Below are 23,654 nucleotides of genomic sequence, written 5' to 3'. Positions count from 1 at the left end.
CATGCCATTTATGTACCATTATCTGTAGAAAATCATTTTAGTTTCCACAGATACAATACAAAGAAATGGCAGTGTCTGGTACATGACAGCACAGATGGTAACAAGATGACATTTTTCTGTGGTCAACAAAGGGTCTTTCGAAGAAAGTTGCAGGCATCTAGCTATAGCCCACATCGTGGACTGTTACTTCATGAGCAGCAACTGCTCTTCCAAAGACTCTTGTTGACTCTAGGATAGCAAACAATCAACACAAGTGGGAGACACTAAAGGAAAGTGCAGGTGCTCAGCTACAGCGAGTGCATGGTGCAACCAAGCAGACGTGACAAAGCAAGGAAAGTGTGTTCCCCCGCATTGTGCCAAGGTGAACAAGATGGCAAGCATTCGACCCAATATCAACCCAAAGGATGTCCAGTGGATGTGAGGCTTTTTACTTGCATACTTTTAGAATCAGATTATCTTTTACACAGATTCATTGCCTGCTGCTGCTTCTATTGGAGCTGACTGCACAACTACAGCTTGCAAAAGCTTTGTCTTCCGGAGCCGAAGTGCTCTGGCAATGTATACCAGGAAACATGGTGGTAGCCCAGCTCATTCTCATTGAAGTAAATGGAACGCAAATGAAGGAAATGGAAGTAATGCTAATTCATAGCCGAAGCTCGCACACCCAAGAGGATTGTTCAATGTGCTGTGTGCAACGTGCTCTGATTCCACTACCTACAGCTTCCACCACCCCTAACCCTACTGCGCTATCATGCTACGCCATCAGTTACCTCTTTCTCAACGACCTTCTCGACAAATTCGAGCGTGCGGATGCGAGACTCCCCAGTGCAGGGGTCGATGACCTGCTCCGTGCGCCGAGACACCAGTTCATCCACGATGTGCTCCCTCTCAACCACACACGTGCCACCATCGCGGAGCATCAGCACCAAGCGTGGCAGTGCAGGCGACGAGGTGTCCGCCTCTGCCACTGGCGGTGGTGACTCTTGATCACCTTCACCCACCTTGTGTTTGGCATAAATTTACAATACTGCGCTACCGTATATTTTTCTAATTTCATCGATGATCAAATGTTACGCATTTTCCACAACGTGTGGCCACATCAGTTTAAGAGTGTACGTTTGACAATCTATGAGCTGCACAACTTCAATTACAAAAGAAGGAGTTTAAGTTAAGAGACAGGACTGTTACGTATTGCGTCTTATGGTAGGCGCCGCAAACGTTTTAGCTGCTGTAAAATATGTCGAGGAAGTTAAGAGTAAATGAAACTGTTTTGTGAAGCACATAATAAACGAATAAAAAGATAGAAAAGAACATAATTTTACTTAATATTTTGACGTACGGCTGTAAAGGGGTGTATGGGTTCAATTAGGGATTACAAACAAGCAGGAACTCAAGGTTTTGAATTCAGCCAGGTAGTGTACATAACATTTCAACAGGGACACTGAAGTACATGCCAGGTACACAAGGAAAACACTGATCGTAAATAGCAATGCAAGATGGGTTAAAAATAATTGGAGAGGACTGCAGGATGCATAGCTTATGAAGTACACAATATGCATTCGCAATCACACGCAAAGCATCTTTTATATGCTACAAAGTCTAGCTTTCTGACAGTCACACTGAGTGAAGCCGTTGTGTCTGCCCATCTGCAATCCAATCACATATTAAGCATGCACTGATGTTGGGATAGATAGGTGTTTAAAAAGATGCTATCAGTTTCATCTAGTATGACTTTAATCCAGTTACCACATCAATGATGTTTGTCAAAATGCACTACAGTAAACCCTTTAACAGTAGCCCTCAACAAGTAGGTGATGAGCAATGCCATCAGTAGCACAGAATTTTCTTTGAAAACATCCGGTTCCTGCTATATCTATATTCTGAAACCAGAGAAATCTGGCTATCCTACTAAACAACTGAACAAACACACAAAAACACCTGAAGCACATTTTTTGTACCAAAAAAATGAGACACTTTACCCGAAAGCAGGAAAGACATCAAACTTACCATGTGACACGTTGCATCCTTCTGCATTTCGATCGGGCTTTCTGTCTGTCCCAATGTGTTGCTGTTCTCTGAAATGATGATACAATGACATCAAAATTAATGCAAGGAGACATTTCCGATATCGACAAGTCGTACTGCTGAGACAGAAAACGTGTACGGGCAAAAATTACTTCGTATATACCGGCCATTTTGGGTACGTTTACAATATCGTCAAAAAATTATCACTAGCTCATACACACAACTACTACTCATGTACAGCTCCTTAACTACTACAGCTCCTTAAGGCTCCAACCTTAATAATAACACTCGAAGAAATTCAGTCTCATTTCCGAGCGCGATAGCAGCCATCCTGGGGGCACTGGGGGAATATGAAGTGAACAAAATCCTTAAAGTTAAATCCTTAGTTAAACTAACACAATAACTTTGTTCAATTAAGATGTCCTTATGGCCCCAAGGGTTGCTGTAATCGCGCTCGGAGACGAGACCATATTTTTTCCAGTGTTATTGTTAAGGTTGACGAGAGCTGTACTACCAAAATACAAACAGGGTCACATTTCAAGGGAGTGTGGCTGTATCCAAAATTATCTCACCATCCGTAGGAGTGTCCCCTTGCGTATCTTCTGGTTGCTCGATATTGATGTCAACTGCTTTAAACACTGGGGACAGGGGCCTAGCCTCGACACCAACTTCGCCTGTCTTTGTCAGTACGACCTCAGCCTTAACAGTGTCGTCGTCCAGGGACTTCATCCTTTAGTAAAGGCAACTCATTGAAGGAATTATCAAACTCAGGCAGAATAACGAAACTGTCACATGCCAAAAGCGGGTACAGGATTGTAGCAGTAGCACTATGAAAGGGGTTGCGACACATTAATAGATGTGGTTCATAACAGACGCTGACTGATTTTTTGGACTTTCAGGAGCCGTAGCATAAGTCCGAATTATCTAGCTGTCCGAATTCTTATTCAATGGCCAAAATCCACTTTGTTTCTAAAGTCTTTATTCAGCATTTGTTTATTCAGTATTATTCCGCATAAGCAAATCCCTTGGTTGGGCAGTTGGAAATATATTGTGCTCTCAAGCGCACTGTTCTGTGATGAAATGGTACGAAATATTCAAATTCGAAGTACGCTGGTTCTATGGGGTGTTTGATGGAGCCACTGGTTCTGTCCAAAAAATCAGGAAGTCCACATTTTTGTAGTCCGAAATACTAGTCGCAGATGGTACATCCTGCACACATTGTACTGTATCCCAGACTATGGAGGATTCTTTTCTCTTCTTCGAAGTGCATACCGTACTTCGTGAGACATTAGTCCTTGGACACGCGTGCACATCAAGCTCTGACATTAGAGGGGTGAGAGCAATGGCCCTTCCCATTGGTAGTGACAAGCACTTGATCTTCCCACACTACCTCATAGGCGGAGACGCCTCCAGTGATGACCGAGCCCCATGAGTTGCGGAATGCAGGCTCACATTGATGCGAATAATCGTGTTTTATGCTTCTCTGGCATAACTTGGGGCAAAATGTAGCAACTCCTTTTAATACATGACTATTAAGTTCTCCACACCTGGCTTTCCTCCAGGCTGCCCTCTTATCTGCTTCGAGCATCCTCTGCTGGGTGGGTGTGAGCACCGAGGACAGCCCACCATTTGCTTCGGAGATTAGGGAAAGTATGGGGGAGGATGCAGCGTCCCTCTGCTGTCGAACGCGACCCTCCGTTCTGGGTGTTCGCACCAGGGGAGCCAGGTAGTCTCCGCTCTGCACCTCAAATGTGGGGCTGAAATAAGCCAACAACGTCACGGGAGTCAACAAAGCAGGAGTTTCACACAATGAAGGAGAACATGGGCACAACGCTGTTGGTATATTGGTCCTTAATTGAGTAAGTAATAATTAGGGTTTCCCATTTTCGACGATTATATTTTCCGAGGTATTACAAGGTAGGGCAAAGATAGGTGACAAAGATAAATTATCCTGTTATCTCATGACATTATAAGCCAACTCAAACTTCTCTCACAGTAATTCGGTTCTGGTAGGGTATTGCCCCTGGTGATGAAACCACTCACTCACCATCATTTAAATAAAGTTGTTGCGCTCATTTTTTGCTGCGTCTTGGGAGGCCTCAAACATTATAATTGCCAAAAACGAGAAACTCTAGTAATAATCAAAGCTCTAAATAAGAAAAACAACTTTCCACAAATTGAGTAAAAGTGGCGCACAAATTTTGAACTAGCTTACCTCGTACTGCTTCCTCGTTCTTCTGTCTTGACCCCAGAGATGCGCTGGAGGTCGACATCGTCTTCGCCGCTGTCTTCTTCTTCGGATTCTTCGTCAATTTCATCGTCAGAATGCGCTTCCTTGAGTTTTGTTGATGAAACTTTCCTGTCTGTTGAACATAACGCAAGCAGGCTTGTGTATAAAAGGGCGTCAAACACTTAACGGTGGATTACAGCGTGACATGTATCGAAGACTACTGAAGCTTCTTTCTTTCGTCATTATGCCAAAATACACATTTTCAGGGGGGGCCCAGCAGCAAAGCTAGAAGTGGGGCCACCCCTCTAGGGACAACTTGTAACGCAAGAACAGAAATAAGGGGTTAGGGGGCTTAATATTTAAAGAGTCGTCAAGTGCATTTTTGTTGCTTCTCATAGACGTAAGCAATCGGCAAAATGATTCTGGCCTGAACAAAGTGTAAAGCTGCAAACTTCTGAGCAAGCTAGCTTTCAAAATGAATTTCAAGAGGTTGGTGCTGTGGCAGATACATGTACGTACCAAGTAAAGTGTTGACAGGTTTTCTCTACCTTTCAAAACAAAAGAGAGTTACGTACCCTCTTCCTCTTTCATCTTTTGTATCTCATACTCTGAAAGGAAGCTGAACTGCTTCACTTCGCTCGAGTTCATTGGAGCGGTCAGTGTCTGGTGAATGCTCTCAAAGCGGTGCTTCTTCTCCGTGAAAGTAAGGTGCTCGGGTTCTGCAGCTGCCGATTGCCCTTGGACCTTGGGTTGAGCTTGCACAAGGGGGGGAATCTATGGGAGGGCAACATCAACCACAGGTGTTGCTCTGTACATTTTCCTTAGCCAGAAATATCAACGTTTTCAACACATTCCCAGGCTTCTGTGCACCGTTCAGAATTGCGGTTCATAGTGACACAAGCTTTAAGAAGACTTGGACGTCCCCCACTGCTAATAATCTGGGGTGCTGAGATAATGTCAGTTCTGGGGGACTACCCATACTAAGTAGCATTGTTATTATGTGTGATGCATGCACTCTACACCACTCCCAAAAACCTTGACTCCAGGAATGACTACAAACATGCAAGAGGAAATATCCAAACTACCAAAGATGTCATCAAAAGCTCAATGCAAAAAACATCATCACGGAAAGAACGACAACTTCAATACCCCCGTCTAATACAATACAATGGAACTACAACTGAAGCATTGGAGGAGGATTCGTAATCAGGTTTTCTCTCTGTGCAATACTTTTGTGGTGACACATTACAGGAAACACCACTAATAGAGTTCCCCGAGAACTACATCATTCTCATGTGATCTGCCCACTGGTGGGCAAAACAAACGCACGTGGTCATATGTGCCAGTACACGCGAATAGTTCCAAGGGTGGCCACTACCCACCACTTTGGTGCTTCAGTCGCTGCAATGTTTACACAACACGGGGAGCTCTATTCTTTGATTTGACTCACTCAACATAGGAACTAAACCTTTGGATGCTATAAGGGCATGAGTCAAACCTTATCAGTTTTATTGCTGCAACAGTTCCCCATAGCATGCACCTACCCAAGTAATAAAGGTGTAATGGACAAGCATTCACAGAACAGACGCCCATATGAAATGTCCCTGCTACACAATTCATATGTTCTAAAGCATTTGATGACAGGATTCGCAACGTGGAAACTTACGATTTCCGCAGCGAAAATGCGCTGTTCTACACTGACATAATCATCGTGACAAAGTCCTTGGAAATATAATTTGGAGACATCTGAAGCCACGCTTGCTTTTAGTTGATGATCATGGAAACCTAGGAATTATATGGCGTCCATTTTGGGTCCGAACTCAGGGTTAGTTATTTTTGTTCCTTTCTTACTATGCGGCACACTCTGAAGTTATGACAACAACACATGCAGACAACCTAGATTCATGCATGTCCTTTTTACTTGCATTTTCTCTTGGCTTCTGCCTCACCAGATGTATTTTGTTGTACCACAGCTCCTTGCCCAGTTACTGAACACAGAAGTTCTCTACTGTCGCTTTGTGAGACCTCTACTGCATGTACACCGTTATTAAAGGAGCAATGAAACGACACTTAGCATTGCTCGAAACTCTGCTTCATCAGTCAAGTATTCTATCAAAAGTACCGTGCAAAGTATTTTTGCTAAACTCTTATCTTATCACTGCACAACTTGGTTTACAAAAACTGCCTTGGAGTCCCAATCTCCTGGTGTAGTCTGATCAGTGTGACATAGCATTAACATGCAGTCATTCTGTCCTGTTCCCCACCAAAAATTTTTCGCTATACGGCGCAGTGTTACTTGGGACATTCACTGAGTGACGTCAGTGCCACTCATTCACCTATGAATTCACTCACCCACTCTCAGAAGGAAGAGGAGGGGTTTCTAAAGGGTGTGCTTCTCTCAAGGACCCCTCTCTCACACTAGAGGTCAGCTACGATCATTATTCTTGCGTCGGAGTGCATGTTATCTGCTGCGCAGTAGGTTGCAGCGAGAAATGAGAAAAAAATAGTGGAGGGGTCTTTCCGTTCTACCACCGAACAAAAATTTCCGTGATGATGTTTTCCAGAACAAGATCCCAACTGCAACTGTTAATCCTCAGTGCCCGTTAAGTACACAAGATGATTACAGGACCGCGATTGAGGCCGTTGACAGAGGTTGAGAAAAAAATCAACATGGTACTGATCTATATACATATTGCATAAATTTACTGTAAATGCATAAATACAGGGTGAGATCTTAAGGTACCAGAAGAAATGCAGTCGATAGCTTCGTTCTGCCATTCTGGAAGGTTACTTTTTTCACAAGTGCTCTTTAATGCTCTGTTTCTATCACACCAAATGTGCTCGTATTTAAACAAAATTTGTTCTCTGCCTTTTTAAAAAGACCTTTCTTTCATACAGCCTCCACTGGAATGCAACATACAGTAGGAGTTGCACGAACTACAGATTTCTGAACAAACCAACATCCTCGTTGTTAGTTTTCCTTGTGTACTTGCAGGGAGTACAACGTTGATGAGTTGAGGTGTCCTCCTACCTTTTTGGGTTTGGGAGGAGGGACAGGCTTAGCAGCAGAGAGTTTTGAGGCTTTGATAGGGTCCGGGACAGAGACAAACTCGTCCGCAGGGTGTCCAGCGTCCACCAGTTCCCCATTACCCACCGTCGGGTAGGAGGCAGGGGGGTTAGGGAGGGGCAAGTCACCCCATGGGGGGAAGACGGGAGAGGGACTTTCCTCAGCCAACTACAGAAATGAGGCGTGCAAGGGAGAAAGGAAGGGGTGAGAAAAAGAAAGGGAGTGTCAAATAACCCATAAAAATCAAGGAGTAAAAAATTGAAAAGAAACACAGTGTGCATGTGTGACCCAAAGGCAGAAATAAAGAAGAAGAAAAAAAAAAAAAAGAATGTGTGGGGTTGCCAGGAAAAAGTGAGTCAGGAATGTTCTGATTGGCTGAGATGGCAGTTGCATCTTTGCCTCATGCCCCAACACAACCTTCTGTTTTGTGTTTCAGAGCAAGTTGACTTTCAGTAGGTGCAACGGGAAATGTGCTATGGAACACTGCCCCTGGAGAAGCTATCGGTATTGAGGTGAGGGGGTCACTCAAGCTGTTTGAGATAGCTGAAGGTGATCTTTTGTTGTCACGCCCTTGAAATGTTACTGCAAACCTGACAGGACACTCCCAGTGGATAGTATGGGACTTCATGACAAAAGTCTGCCTAACGCCTAATGACAGCGCCCAAATACAGATGCTTCCAAGCTTTGTGGGGGGCAAACTTGCTCTGAAAGCTGACTGTGGTGCAAATTAATGTTTGCAGGCTGTCTTGCAAGCAGGTTTAGATTACAAGCAGTCTACATTCAAAGTTTTCAAGACCCAACAAAATCATTTTACATGAGGATGAGATCAAACCAATCTAATTTTCAGGTTGTTTCTCAGCAGATATGCCTTGTATGCTAGCAGCCATATTTACGTTGAGCTCTAGCAAACATTCTCTTGGCAGAATTCCAAAGAAAGTACCTCAATAAAACTATATCCATCCAACCTAACGTAAAAACATTCTTACATGAAACCAAACGCAGAAGAACAGGCACAATCACAAACAAAATTTAAAGAAGGCTGCATAGATGTGTCAGAAAGCAGAAAGGAAACATCACGCTGATGAAAAAAGTTGAGCAGATGCTCGAGGAAGTCTTACAGAGATGTCCCCATACAGAGAGATGCAGGGTCAGAAATTTCAAAATTTTTACTGCTGATATTTGTACAAATCTTGGCCCCCTGCCTTAACACCTTCATGAACCAATATAAAGAAAGAGGAAAGCCCACATTAACAGACAACCTCAAACACTGTTAATTCTTGCACTGTCCATAGAAGTTTAAGTCCGTAACAACGGTTCAGCCTTGGGTTCATCTATAGATACGAAGGGGGCTAACTTGTCTAAGGATTCGCAACTAACACAGGCACCCGAGAGTGAGCGACTGGCATATATAATATGATAAATATGTATAAAAAAGTTTAATTGAACTGTCTCAACGTACCAAGAACAGATCCTCAGCTCAACGTCAACGAGAGAAATACAGTTAATGCTGTTATGGAATCACATGCCCTGCACTTTTCCCGAGGGTCCGATATATGTTTAGTGTCCCTTCAGAAACTGACAATGTTTGATGGAGATGAATATTAACATTTTTGCAACATGATAGCAAGAAGCCAAAAGGTGCAATCTCTGCAAATGAAGCACAAGCAGCAACAAAGGGACCGCCACGTCATCAACTGATTCGCCGCTCCTTGAAGGTTTGTCTATGTACAAGAGCTGCTGCACTAGGTCTCACTTTATTCTTGTTGCCATAATTTCTGTCCAATGATTTGCGTGGACATGATGCACACTTGACAAAAATTTTGTTGTTCTTGCATGGAATTTTCTAAACAAAACACAGCATATAAATCTACGTGAACCACTTGAAGCTGCATATGCTCCTCCCCAGCTCCAGCTCTCTTTCCTATCATCACTGACAGTTTTGAAAGTTTAAAGGACAACGGAAACGAAATTTGTCCATTGCAAAAAGGAGACCGAACAAGGTGTAAATAATATGTAAAATTATGGTGCCACTAGTACTTTGCAAGTACGCTGTGCGGATGGCCATATTTCTGACGATTACGAGAGCGCTGGGCAGCCCACTCGACACGATCGCCCATGGAGCGCGCCAAGCATTGCGCGAAAATCTGAGGAGCGCGTGACGTCAAATATCTCTCGCGCTCCATGTGCGGCTGCCCGGCACAAACACGGCGAATTCTGAATAACGCCTGAAGATGTTTGATTCGGAGATCTCGTGGAAGTCTGAAGACAATATATCCTATGAGAGATGGGTTCGTACATGCTTCTTCGTCTCCGTTCTTTCCCCGTAGCAGGAATTAGACGTACGCCGAAACACCAAACGAAATGAAGCGAAATGAAAGTCAGGAACTCCAACAGGAGAGCCAACGTGCGTCACTTCCGTGGTCTGCTACGGCGGCGCGGCGACGCTCACCAGGGGCTCAGACTGCTCCAATGCCGAATTTTATATCGCGATTGTGGCGGCATTTCAACTAATATACGCAAATCTAAGTCGAATTCCGGATTGTTTTGGTACACATCGCAATATGAGGCAAATAGCTTTGCAGCCTATTTTCGTTTCTGTCGTCCTTTAAAGCTCAAAAGGGAAATTGTAACTCCCATTGTAAAACTGGGCACCATTTCGACGTAAGACTGCCGTCCGACAAAATGATGCAATAATGTAGCAGGCAGTGCCGAACATCTCTGACATCATATCTCAACTCTGGGTTGTATTTGTACACCTGGTAGCCTCCTTGTCTTTCATTCATATTTATTAAAAGGAAAGGACACCGGGCCATAAAGGCATAACTCCTGCCCACCTTCAACTACCTAGTTTAAGGCAGGTGATGATGTATCATATTTGCTCGCATAATTAACGTAATTCTTTTCCAGCACCACAGAGGGGGGGCATTAGTTATGTCACTGCTCTGTGCTGTCCCTGTGTGGTATGTGCCAGCCATGCTGTCAGCGTAGACAGTGCTTGGCTGTAGATAGTGTGTTAGTTACACCAACACGTTAATTGTGAGAGTATACCTCTTTTGTCAAAAGCACCACAAAGGCCCACTTTTACCAAGATTTTTATAGTTAGTTCAAAATTTATGTAGCCAATCATGGGATACTGCATATATATCAGCAAGGGTTGGGCAGAGACAGGTAGGCGCAGCGCCTGTGGTTTGCATCACTTCCTGTTGTCCCCTGTGATCTTCACGCTGTTTCTTCTGGGGGGACAAGCAGAGCTCTCAATAAATAGTATGTCTTCCTTTATTGTGTTGTTCGCACGCTAGAAAGCAACTAGCCTCCGAGATCATCATCACCACCACCACCAGATGCATGTTCAGCTCGACTCGAGCACTCACAGGTTTGCGCACCCAAATCAGCAGTGCTGCTATAGCCCGTTTAGACTAGTAAAGAAAAAAAAATTGAAAATAGATTGGGCATTTAATGCACGTATCATTGGCCAGAAATCATGTCAAAGCAGTCATAGCACGTTGGTGCAGAGCGGATTCCAAATGTGGTAGTCTTGAGAGAGAATTAATACGCGCAAGTCACAGTCCTTGCCAGTGCAATATAACAATCAGGGGTTAAGTAACAAGCGTTTCCATTGAGCCGTCATGATATATAGTTATGCACACGTGTTGTGGAGAAACCAGCAGCACAGTCGCTGCGGCGTGAAGGCACTGGAGGTTTGTAGAATGATATGGCAGCACGCAAATGGCATGCGGTCCTCTTTGATCCCCTGTTTCCAACGTCTCCCCCACTAGGGGGGTTGTGCTGGGGGGGGCACCAGAGTGCGAGTAGCAAGCTGAGTGAGTGCCGTGAATGAGAAGAAGATCCCACCCCCCTTTATCACTACAGGGTGGAAGCAAGAGGAGGAGGAGGAGAATGAAAAGAGAGGAGAGGGGAAGAAAGAGAAACAGTGGAACGACACTGGTGTTAGTTTTGTTTTGAGACACTACAAAAAACGAAACAAGTGTTAGTGTTCTCACTGTTCTAGATAGATAAATATTTCAGATGCTAGAAGGTGTCCTGTCTAGGTCAGCACTGGCATTATACATGTCTACCTTCGTTATCTCAACGCTGACCTCACAACCTCTACTCATCTACATATATACAAGTATGCAGGGTGGGTGCCAACTAACGTGCACTAAGATAAGATTTCAAAAAAGACGAAGGGCTCTATGCGAATGAAACCAACTGAATGTTGATAGCAGTACCAATATTCTGAATGACAGGCAAGCCTAAGCGATGGGCAGGACATGTAAACAACACAACACGAATGTGTGTTCATGTTGTGTTGTTTACGTGTCTTGCCCGTCACTCAGGCTTGCCTATCATCGAGTTTATCCACAAGCTAGCATGCATCTACACCATTCCATCAATATTTTGAACATTGCCTAATTAGTCTTATCTATTCAAATAAATGGGCACAGTGAAAAAAAGCAAAGAAAGTACTGGGACTAAAATACATGATGCATAATGTAAAAACCCCGAGACTAGGGAACACAAAAGGACAGACACAACACGAAGTCTCAGAGACTTCATGTTGTGTCTGTCCTTTCGTGTTTCCTAGTCTCAGGGTTTTTACATTATGCATCATCTTCACCAGCTCACTTGCTTCCTAGCCATTTTTTCATTGTTAAAATACATGATTGCTAACAATATTCAATTGGTTTCATTCACGTAGAGCCTGTTTTTTATTTTGGTGCATGTTAAGGTCAGGGCACCCTGTATATCTATACAGACGGCAAGAACAGAAAAAGCAACAAATAAATTTTGAACAAACTTTCAATAATTAAATAAATTATTTATACGAACACCAAACATGCCGACATTGTGACAGTGGTCGCTCTGTCTTGTAGGCATAAAGTTCCCTTTCGCATGTCCTTGTTGTCAACGCCTCATTACTTTTTATTGTGTCATGGCATGGCCTTGAATTTTAGAATTATATATATATAAATACACACATATCCGCAAACATATCAAGGTTTTCTTGCAGATCGTGGAATAAAATTTCATAATTTGCAGATACAATGTACTGAAGGATGCATAATAGATCAGATGCTGTCGTTGTGGAGACTTGACATAGACTTGAAATTTGAATTACCTGCTTGTACTCATCATTTCAAGAGCGAGAAGAATGGCATGTTGGTTCTGAACATTTGTGGGAGAGATACACTTGGAAAGCGCTCATGGCAGATTGTAACTTTGCAATTAGCACGTCAATATTTAATTAGCGAGAGAGCTAATGAGCATAAAATGGGTGCGGCCCACAGCAACAGTCTCCAAATCTACTCGCCATCTTTTGACGTACCATGTCTCCAAATATTGTCCAAAATGCAAAATTTGTGCAAAATTTTGTTACATGTTGCTCACCCTATAGATCTGCGCTGATCATAAAAAGTAACAATACTAATAGATTTCCAAAGACCATGGCTTGCTGTGCAGTAACACAGGGTCACAAAACTACTGTTACAATTTTAACCCAAAAGAGGGTAATCTATAAATCGCTGGCTACCATATACTGTTGCAAGTGCGCAACTCATATGGGTGCAGAGACAGGACATGCCACATTATACCTAGCAGACTGATTGTGCTACACCATTACAGAAAAAGAGTAGTCACTGACCCAACAGTCGATCAGTTTGTTTTCTAAGGCCACTGCGCACAACATATTTGTACAAAGATTACATTCCGTGTAGCTAGAAGCTTGGGCAAAATTTGTGGCTTCAAGAAGTTCAGATGGTGAGTTGGGACATGCACAACATGCCATTATCATGCTACGACTGACATAGAACAAAACATTAACTTAAAGCAGACCCTCACCGTTGCAGCTGCAGAGGAGGGTTGCTGCTGACTGGTGACAGATTTCTTCGTCATGATGACAGTGGTTGTCTTCTGTTCATTGGGCACTGGAGGCACCACGGCGGCCGCCGACAGTACGGGAGACACCAGCTGTTCCGCGGCCCGTACAACTTCCATCACCTTCTGCTCGACGGACTTGCCGTCCAGAGAGGCTATCACCTTGCAACTCTGAAGCAAACAGGCATGAACATAGTTACGGAAGCACTGCATAACACTGTAATCCTGTAGGAAAATAATTTGACTAGACAAACAAAACAAAACAAAACAAAACAAAACAAAACAAAAGGAAAAAGAAAGGAAGAATGACTACTTTGAAGGGAGACCACAGACACGAAAACGAGATTTTCTTATTTATTATCAAATGTTGCTCAAAGACCCAATATTCAAAATACAATAAATGTCAGCAGTGAACGTTACATACTTCTAGCAGCGTACTTTCTGGTTTATAACACGCACCCTCAAAGACTAGTGGAATTTGGAAAACGTCTGATGCACAACAAGTTTTTTTTTTTCTCTAGCAATGCTGTGGTTAAAAACTGGGAGTTTCCTTCCCCATTCCTATGTCATTGGAGAGTTCAGCAATCAGCAACCAGCAAGCACAAGAAAACATTGCCAGTGTACAAAAACTCAGATGCTACATATCTACACCTCATTATTGTGTTCTGTAACCGTCTATGGCCCTCGCAATGATCGAAACAGGTAACCAGACAAGAAGCTCTTGAAACTGGGGCGGTGAGTGACTGGGGCAAATCCAACACGTGTCCCATCTCCACAAAAGCTCATGTTTAGGGTCATCAGGGTGGGACCTGTCTGTGACCTGTTTTGGCTATTATCATGACTCATACACTTGGGGGCTTACCGTGGCAACCTAAGTTCGAGGACCTCTGGGATTCCCAGTAGAAATCGGGCTGTATCCGAATTTCGGAAAGTGCGTTTAGGGTGCAAGTATATCATGAAAAATCGGGTTGATAATCCAAAACGAGGAACTCTATGTATAACGTGCACCATGAAAGTTCAAGTTCAACAGAAGAGCTCAGAATGTGCTACTCACCTCACCAGGAATAGTAGCCACCATCTTTCCGTGAGACTGCGTAGGACCCACGACAGCGTAGCCCTCTAAGTCACGTTCCTTCCTCAGCCGTTCCTACGAAACAAGCACAACAGACCAAATGTCCTTCGTGACATGACGAGACAACATTACATGACCGTCTTTTTACTGTCACAACTCGAGATTTCTCAAGCATATCCATCCTGTTAAAGCAAGGCATTTCACATGTCCATGTGAATCCATGTGGTTTTCTCTACACCACGTTAGTCCCACGTTATCGTGTGAAGACAATGTCTTCGCATTTTGCGGCAGAACTTGGTTTCACCATCTCTGCATAACATCAGAATTTGTTCACGTAATGTTATGATGACACAGCTTAGATAACAGCTGCCAAAGCAAAGGGACACGTAGAAGGACAGCACAACTGCTGTGTTTTTGTGGCTATAATGCAAGATTAACTTCTGCCAACTATCACATTTCTTATTGGTTGTGATGTGACTTGTTTACACAAATAAATGCGTTATCCAGTGAACAAACCTGATATTTGAGCTGTGACTAGCACATGCATCAGCTAAGCAAAACATACCACGAGATCACGGTCTTCTTTCTCCCACTGTGCCGTTTCTTTCAGTGTGTTCTGTTCCTGTATAGGTAAAAAAATACATGTCATGATACAAAATTGCTGTAGAGTTTAACAAAATGTGGCATGCTTAAATGCAGGCTAATAATCCACAGTGTGAAACAGAAACAGACTGCATATGAAATCTTGCTGAATGTACTTCTTGTAAGCAAACTCTATCAACAGTTCACGGTCAGACTTTTCCAAACATCACACTGTTTCAGCTAGCCTATAACTAGAGCCTGATGTTTTCGGGAAATATCTTTTTCTAAATCTTCTTAACGTCCCCAACATTGACTGGACTGCTCCACGTCGTGTCTCACTTTCTGACGATAGATCTGCGTCTAAGGTGGACTCTGTTCTTTTTCTGATGTCTTCCCTGTCCTTAGGACAGTTGAATACATTCCAAAATGATGCAGGACACGTATTAGATCTGGCCCTCACAAACTGCGAAGTGGAAAGTATCGAAACTGTCAGAGAACCTTTGGTGAGAGAGGACGTGTGGCATGTTCCCTTTTTGTTATCCTTGTACCTTACTTCAACGCCGTCCAATAGATGTGAAAAAATCACTTACAAGTTCGCCAAGGGCGATTACCTTGGCATATATATCGATATTTTGAATGTCTGGACTGGTCTGCAGTTCTTGACGCGTCCGATGCGGACATTGCTGTCGAATTGTTCACCTCTGCTGTTAAAAAAGGTATTGATCTCTATGTTCCCAGGAGTTGTGCGAGGAAACAAAATTATCCCTTTTGGTTTTCCGCCGAACTTCGGTGTGCGCTACGTAATAAAACTGAAGTTCCATCGTCGTTTCAGAACATTACGAGATGTTATTTCGTACCCAATGTACATCACACGTAGAAAACAAGCGAAGGCTCTGTATCGTCGTGATAAAATGGGTTACCTTGATTCTGTTCAAAATAACTTAGTTCGTAATCCGCGAGAGTTTTGGCGCTACACAAAGGAACTAGGTTCCAACCGCGAAAGTATCACACATGTTAATGACCCTTCGGGAAATAGGATGGATTTGCCTTCTGACATTTCCAACGCTTTTGCGGATCATTTTTCTTCGGTTTACGCCTCACAAGAGGCAAGTTACCCATGCACGCCTATTTCAATAACTGATGATTACTTTCATGCACCTTTCATTGATTCTTCTGAAGTGCTGACTGCAATCCAGATGCTCAAGTCGAAATTGCCCTTAGCCTTCGACAGTATACCTTCTTTCATTATCAAGGGCTGTGCTGAGCTTTTTGTTGCCCCCCTGACGCGTGTCTTTAACTTATCCTTATTGACATGCCGATTCCCTAAACTTTGGAAGAATACCACTGTTATTCCCGTATATAAGTCTGGGAACAAATGTGATGTTAAAAACTACCGTCCAGTATCACTGTTATCTGCATTTGCCAAGGTTTTCGAAATCACTCTGTGTAACCGCCTCACGCATTATTTTAAACGGGAAATCGTACCACATCAGCATGGTTTTATGAGAGTCCACTGAATCTAACTTGGTTTGCTTTTTGAATGATGTATGTCCTGTATTTGAGGAAGGGGGTCAGGTTGACTGTGTCTATTTCGATTGTTCAAAGGCTCGATCTAGTTTTGCACCATGCCCTTGTGTCAAAGTTAAATTGTTATGGTGTTAGTGATCCTCTCTGTTCATTTTTCTTAGACTATCTTACACATAGAAAGAACTTTGTACGTGTGTCTGGCTGTTTGTCGCAACCATATTACGCTGTAGATGGGGTTCCCCAGCTCTCAATACTTGGGCCTCTTTTGTTTAATGTATTTGTTAACGACTTATGTTTTAACTTAAATTTTGCGAAGATACTGCTGTACGCTGATGATATTAAGCTTTACATGCCTATAACTTCGACAAATGATTGCCTTGTTCTTCAAAGTGAAATTAACAATGTAAAATTATGGTGTGGACAAAATGGAGTAATTTTAAACGCATCGAAAACATGTGTAATGTCTTTTACGAGGAAACGTTCTTCCGTTGACTTCTCGTATATGCTGGGGGATACCCCTTTGAAGAGATCACTTGTAACTCGCGACCTGGGTGTTTTCTTAGACAGTAAGTTGAAATTTGTCGAACATGTTAACTGTATTATTAGCACGCCTTACTCTGTGCTGGGATTTATTTCAAGGGTCACGCGTGGATTCAGCGATCCTCATTGTCTCATCAGATTATATCGCTCTTTAGTCTTGCAAAAGATAGAGTATTGCTCCGTTGTATGGAATTGTATTGGAAATGTTTTGGCATCTACCATAGAAAATGTACAACGCCGATTTACCAGAATTTACTTCGATAGATACCTCGGGAGATGATATTTTTATGAGTATAACAGAATATTGAGTCGTTGCAATTTAGACACGTTGGTTGCGAGACGTAAAAAGCGAGAGATTATATTTTTGTGCAAATGCGTTCATGCCATTTTCGATAGCCAGTGTTTGATCAAATCAATTAGTTTTCATGCTCCAATGAGAACTTTCCGCCAGTGTCGTGTTTTTAATGTTCCAAGATTTAGCTCACTGAGTCCTCTGGCCTGTGTGCAGCGTCTTTATAATAATGAAATTTGTGACTGACGTTTTTGACTTTACAATGTTTTACTAATTCATGTTCCACTGTTTTGTACGAACCATTGTACCACATTAGAAGGCCATCGTGCTGTTTATGGATAAGCTAATAAAACTATGAAATAAATTCGGGGGGTAAAAATTGGGTAAATAAACATGTGCACTAAATTCGTGCGAATTCGGGTGAAAAAACTTCCAGTATGCTAAATTCGGGGGGAAAATTGGGCTCAGTTACTCAAACTAACTCTAGTGGTTTGGTACAAACGGTGATGTAACTGCATTTGCTGCCAAACAAGTAAGGTAGTAGTAAGTAGGCAAGGTAGTGCATTCCTACAGACATCCAAGTGAGGGCAATTTGCGAGGCAAAAATCGGGTTTCACCCTAAAGAGGCAACCTTCAATTCAGGGTGCAAATTCGGGGAAGAATCAGGTAAGTAAGTAAGGTAGTGCATTCCTACAGACATCCAAGTGAGGGCAATTTGCCAGGCAAAAATCGGGTTTCACCCTAAAGAGGCAACCTTCAATTCAGGGTGCAAATTCGGGGAAGAATCAGGTAAGGTAGTACTAAGTAAGCAAGGTAGTGCATTCCTACAGACATCCAAGTGAGGGCAATTTGCCAGGCAAAAATCGGGTTTTACCCTAAAGAGTTAACCTTCAATTCGGGGTGCAAATTTGGGGAAGAATTGGGTAAAACCCTAAAACTTCAGGCTCTACCTATAACATATTTCTGAACGTGCCCTCTTAAAAAATGCAACGTCAAGCTATATTACGCTGTCCGTGCCAATCACACAGATTTTAGCGGAGGACATCACCTCGCGTACGGCCTGGGTGACTTCATCTTCGTGGTCAATAGAAGATACGGACGCAGCCGACCTGAGGGTGTCCGTCGACCTCATTGTATCCGTGGGTGAGGGTGGTGAATATCCGTCGCAGACCACCATACGAATCGCGTCGCCTGCTGTGCGCAAGATGTTCACCGCTTCCTGATGCGTAGCACCCAGTAGAGATGTGCCGTTCACCTGCGGAGCAAGAGGCACGCACACCATGACAGTGCAGCTGTGGTACAACTAACTTCTGCACGGACAAATTTCATTTTTAATAACCTCACCTCAATGATCCTCATCCCCGGCTTCAGTCGGCCATCTCTGATAGCAGCACCATTTGGGTTGATCTGCATTGTTATGCAAACAAGTTGAAAACAAGGCACCCGTGAAGTGCTATACGTAGACTCTTGTGTTTTCGGGTTTCTTTTTTGAAAATCGGGGGTAAAAATATGGTTTAAAATCTTGCTATATGGATATGTATTGGGTGGAAAATAAGTAAGATGTGCATCTCACATTGCTAATACATAGGTGAATCAGCTAATACAAATGTTCCATACATCCCGATACGGTGACGCTATGACAGACAGAGAACGGCGTACAGATGTGGACAGATGGAGAGAGGACACCAGGAAGGAGTGGAGAACAGGGGGGGTTTAGTATGTGTCCTGGGTCAACTTCAGGGAGAACTGTGCCGGCATTTGTCTAGAAAGACTGCTGGAAAACCCAGGAAAACCTTAGACAGCACAGCTGGTGGTAGGATTCCAACCCTCCACCTCCCAGTCTTCGGCATGACCTCGGGGCTACCACCAACGAAACAAAAGAGTTATCGCTTTGAATGACGAAACTCGGGACAGAAGTCTATGCAGGAATGTCAACTCAGTTAAGTGCACGAAGAAAGGAGGATAGAAGATACAAGTTCCCACTGAAGCAAGCAATGGCAAACGACCAGAAAATGGCAATTTTGGGGAGTGACAAAAAAGTAGTTTCTGGTGTCCTATGGCAGACGGCACTGCGGTAATGTGTCACTTTGTGGTGCACTTTCACATGGAAAGCCCCACTCTATGGAGTGGAAAGCTACGGAAAACGTCTTAGAATGCCACACGGCCGCCTCTACCATGCTGTATGGGAACGCATGTGCTGAGAAATGTGAATGATGTTTGCTTTGGAAATGGATATCAAAACAATGCACGCTAGTTACATAGCATGCCCTCATTGGTGCAAGCCATGATTATGGTCCCATACTTTCATCACGTTTGAGCAGACAACAACCACGAGAACGATTTTGTTTCGTTGGCCGATGCTTCTAGTACACCAGGCCGTGTCACAGCCAGCTCCCCTGGCATACGACACACAGTGCTGCAGTGAGGTCCTTTTACCGCATGTCATTTTATTGACTTTTCCCGGACATGGGAGTTTCTACATGAAGAAGCAATTGGGCTGGTTGGTACAAGTCCATGTTGAGGAGACATAAAAAACAAGGACAGGAAACCGGGAACACACTGTCGCACATCCAACCACTTTACTTGCACAACGTTACAGTCAATGTTGTTAATTTTAATGAGAGTGAAATCTGCACACATAACTGTACCACATACCGGTTTTGACTAGGCTTTCTTTCCTGTTTGCTTGCCAGCAGTGGGAGAACTTACGCAATTATCTACGGAATTCCTTATTTTGCACATTTCCAATGCCTGCCCTTTTTGCATTAAACAGTGTGCTCGTGGCATTAGGGAGAAGTCTCGTCTCCAACTCCATGGTTAACTGGTTCATCATTTAACATTTTATTAATCTAGCACAACTAAGTTGTAGCCTGCATCCCTAAAATCCTCAGGTTTGTTCCTCAAACCACCAACATACATGCATCCAAATGCGACTAGCAATTATGAAGAATGGGAGGTGAAGGACGTTTACGTTACTCACTTTAGATATAAAAATGCTTTCGTCCGTCGAATCGTTGGGATTCCCCGAGCGACCCTGAACTCCGCCCTTGATGTTCATGCCCAGCTTTTCTCCAGGCTCTCGAATGATGACGATGTCCTGAAAAGGAAAAGAAGAAACCCTCGTATATTACCAAACAATACACGCTTGATAAAACAAAACAAAAATAATAAAAACTTGCACAACATGCAGGACACTCTGAACTACTGTCAAGCATGTTCCATACAAAAAGCTACATGTAACTGCAGGGTAGGTCTTGTGCAATTCACTGTTTGTGAATAGCCAACAACGTGAGAATTACATTTAAAAAGTATGTGAAAGCAGCATGCACATTCATTGAGTGTCACGTCAAAACAGCACAATATCAGCGCACAATGCCATTAGCATGCTTTTGCATCATCAGACCACCTACAGCGACGTGTTGCATAAAGGTTTTATTATGCAGGGACTACAAAGGAGTTGAAGATGATTTCTTTCAATGACCACCAGGAAATGTATTTTATTTTATTTTGCAGATAACAATTCACAAATAAGAAATGTAGTGAGAATGAAATAAAATATTAAACCAAAGCCTCTTAGTTTGCTTGCACACCATGCGAGGCCCAGGTGAACACCCAAATATGCCACCAACAAATGCAGCATGTGCAAGTACAAAATAAATGTCTGATTGGCAAATGAGCCGAGGCCAGCTCCATCTACGGACAAATACGACACATAGAGCATCTAAGTGCCTACGGGACGAAGTCAACAAGTAATTCAGAAAAAAATAAAATAAAAACAATGAGTGAAAGCGCCATGTGCAGTGGCACTGAATTGTTTTTTCGTGAATTACTTCTTGCAAATAAGAGTTGTGGTCATCAGAGGTAGGGACCTTCATAAAAAAAAATGGGTGTCTACCAGATAAGTTAGGGAAGTTTACAAGGATGTTAACTTTTAGGCGAAGGCTCTGCCTTCTCAACAACTCAACTCTCAACCTCGACCTCTCTTCTTCTTCAACACTACAGTTCTGATGATCACTATCCTGCCTGTTACCAAAACGGCATGCATTCCGGCACAACCACTTAACATGATCCTTTATTAGAGTTTTTTTTCTTTCTTTCTTACAAAAAATAAGACCACTCCAATCACTAAGGCGCTAAGGTAACATTGTGCTCAAAAACACTAAATATGCACGGCCACAAGCTTTGGTGCAGACGTTAAATACCAACCAAGTATAATACACTGTCAAGCCAAACACGTGCAAACACATTGGAATGTTGCCTGTGTTGCAAGCCAAGCCATATACTTACAGAAACGTCAATGGGATCCAGCTTAGCACGCAAACAGCAGACACAAAAAGAGAATAAAAAATGATGTGATTTTCTAAGACAACATTTGACAAAGAAAAAGCAAACAAATTTTGTTGTTAAACTTAAAAAACAGACCTCAGCACACTTCTTAGGCTGCATTTTTTCGAAAGCGTCCGAAGAGTAAGGTCACAAAAACTCTAGCTAGGACTGTCGAATGTTTATATGCCACTATAAAAGCAGCAGCAGAAGAAAAATAAAAAAAAGTCCGCCACTGGTTCTGCCATTCATCCCAAACTATGTATGTACTTTTCTCAATCTATGTTATGCTTCTTACCTCACAAAAAATTTAGCAATACTTAATAATTTAAACAAGACACAGCACGTCGTAGAGGAAACTTGCATGTGCAACCATGTGAATGTGAATGTCACTATCACAAAACAGACCATTTTTATCTTTCAAATTTTTATTCATCAAGTCAAAAGAATGTCTCTGAAAACTGTTCTCCATGAAAACTTAAAGAACGATTCTTGTTTTTACAAACACTCAAGAATTTGTAATAGCATTCCACAGCACAAACAGCACAGTTTTGACACACATATTTAAAAAAAGTGCAATAAAACAAGGTGAATTTCATGGCGAACGACACTTAAATAAAAGATGCTGTCACGGTGAATTATGGTTTAAAAACATAACAAATAGAATCTCACTGGTAAAGGCCACTTAAAAATCCCAGCATATGAGGCACTATGAGCAAGGCACTTGCAACAACAACACTTTTTTTTAACACTGCACACTCCTGACAGTAAATGTGCACATTATGCGAACACAACAGAACTACAAATGTTATTGCAAGGTTTTAAGAAAACAGCTAAATTCTGCTAGATCTGAACAAAAGGAAACACATAATTCACGTCCGTCTTAACGTAAGGCACGACATAAAAGGCCGAAGATAGCTTGGATACTAACATTGTCACAAAACACCATCACAAAATTGAAAATGAAACTAAGGGGTCCTGAGCCTAGAGTTCCTTCTGCAAGTGTTTCGAGGGATGAATGATGCAGAGGCAGAAAAAGGTTCTTTGGTCGAGCTTGAGTTGAAAGATGATTTTCAAGGCATTCGTCACTGGCTCTTCCACACATAGTTGTGCTGTTGCGTTAGTATTCTTTCATTGTGTAAATTATGTATGAGTATTTACACTGCTTAAAATACTGCACTTTTCTCGTCACTTATACACATAAAGGTGAATTACACTGTAGTCCTCGTAGCCACAATTTTAGATATCCAGGTTACAGACAGGCACTAGTTGATTGTATAATTTGTGACTGTGAGCTCTCATCAGAAGTAAAATGACAAGTCTTTCATTAAATAAGGCAGCCATGAGCTGACACCCTGAATGTTATAATAAGCAAAGACAGATTAAAAATAGCACGATTTGATGAAGCTAAGAACTAAAAACAGGACACGATGCGCACAGTGTGGTGCCAGCTGGTCGACTGGACAATCATCGTGGAGAAGTATTGGCATGGAAGCACACGATAACAAAACCCTTCACAGTAGCACATTGGCACTTTACACAGTTACAGTGCAGTAGTCACATAGTCACAAGATAGTTCTCCTACCTTCCAACCAGGAGGCAGGGGGTCGTGACGTACGGACAGCACCACCTGAAATGACGGGTCCAGCAATGCCATGACGGCCTCCTGGTGGGAACACCCTGTCACGTCCACGCCGTTCACCTGCAATGACACACAAGGTTTCCAGCACACAGGCAACGTCTTGCAGGGTTGCACGACTGTGACAAAGGAAAGTTATGGCAGCTATGACTCTGGGCACCAATTCGCAGAGCTGCTACTATTTCCGGAGGACTCCTACACCTACAGCGACTTCTGCATTTTCAGCACAGCTTCTGATAACAATGCTGCGCTACCGGGGTAGCTTATCGGCGATAAGATAATTGATCGACAATTCTTGGTTTTAATCTGGAAGACAGCAGCAGACTTTCCGTCAACTGCTGTCTTTCATACCGTTGCTTGGGCGTTTGTGAGGCCTAATGTGTTTGTCCTGAGAGGGCATACCAGCTCTGTCTCTCCCCACATGCATTCCGTATGGCGCATATTTGAAGCTTTTTTTCCTGTAACCAGCAGTCAGATTTTAAT

General features: G+C 42.9%; 1 protein-coding gene across 7 annotated transcripts in view; it reads right to left on the bottom strand.

The window, feature by feature from the left end:
* LOC135394090 (protein scribble homolog) overlaps positions 1-23,654 on the bottom strand; it is a 94,660-nt gene that overhangs the window by 20,609 nt on the left and 50,397 nt on the right. For 6 of the 7 annotated variants that reach the window (XM_064624587.1, XM_064624586.1, XM_064624588.1 and 3 more), the window contains 13 exons: positions 23,118-23,234; positions 20,190-20,306; positions 18,554-18,616; positions 18,258-18,464; positions 14,834-14,890; positions 14,251-14,343; positions 13,161-13,367; positions 7,287-7,490; positions 4,831-5,029; positions 4,241-4,388; positions 3,573-3,782; positions 2,598-2,755; positions 2,008-2,075 (listed from right to left, as the gene is read on the bottom strand). In XM_064624587.1, the coding sequence (XP_064480657.1) occupies positions 2,008-2,075; positions 2,598-2,755; positions 3,573-3,782; positions 4,241-4,388; positions 4,831-5,029; positions 7,287-7,490; positions 13,161-13,367; positions 14,251-14,343; positions 14,834-14,890; positions 18,258-18,464; positions 18,554-18,616; positions 20,190-20,306; positions 23,118-23,234 (1,848 nt within the window). The remainder of the gene's footprint in view (positions 1-2,007; positions 2,076-2,597; positions 2,756-3,572; positions 3,783-4,240; positions 4,389-4,830; positions 5,030-7,286; positions 7,491-13,160; positions 13,368-14,250; positions 14,344-14,833; positions 14,891-18,257; positions 18,465-18,553; positions 18,617-20,189; positions 20,307-23,117; positions 23,235-23,654) is intronic. The other variant, XM_064624592.1, reaches the window with a different exon arrangement.

This window comes from Ornithodoros turicata, chromosome 5, assembly GCF_037126465.1.
Source record: "Ornithodoros turicata isolate Travis chromosome 5, ASM3712646v1, whole genome shotgun sequence".
NCBI lineage: Eukaryota > Metazoa > Arthropoda > Arachnida > Ixodida > Argasidae > Ornithodoros > Ornithodoros turicata.
This window is presented reverse-complemented; position numbering and strand designations above follow the sequence as displayed.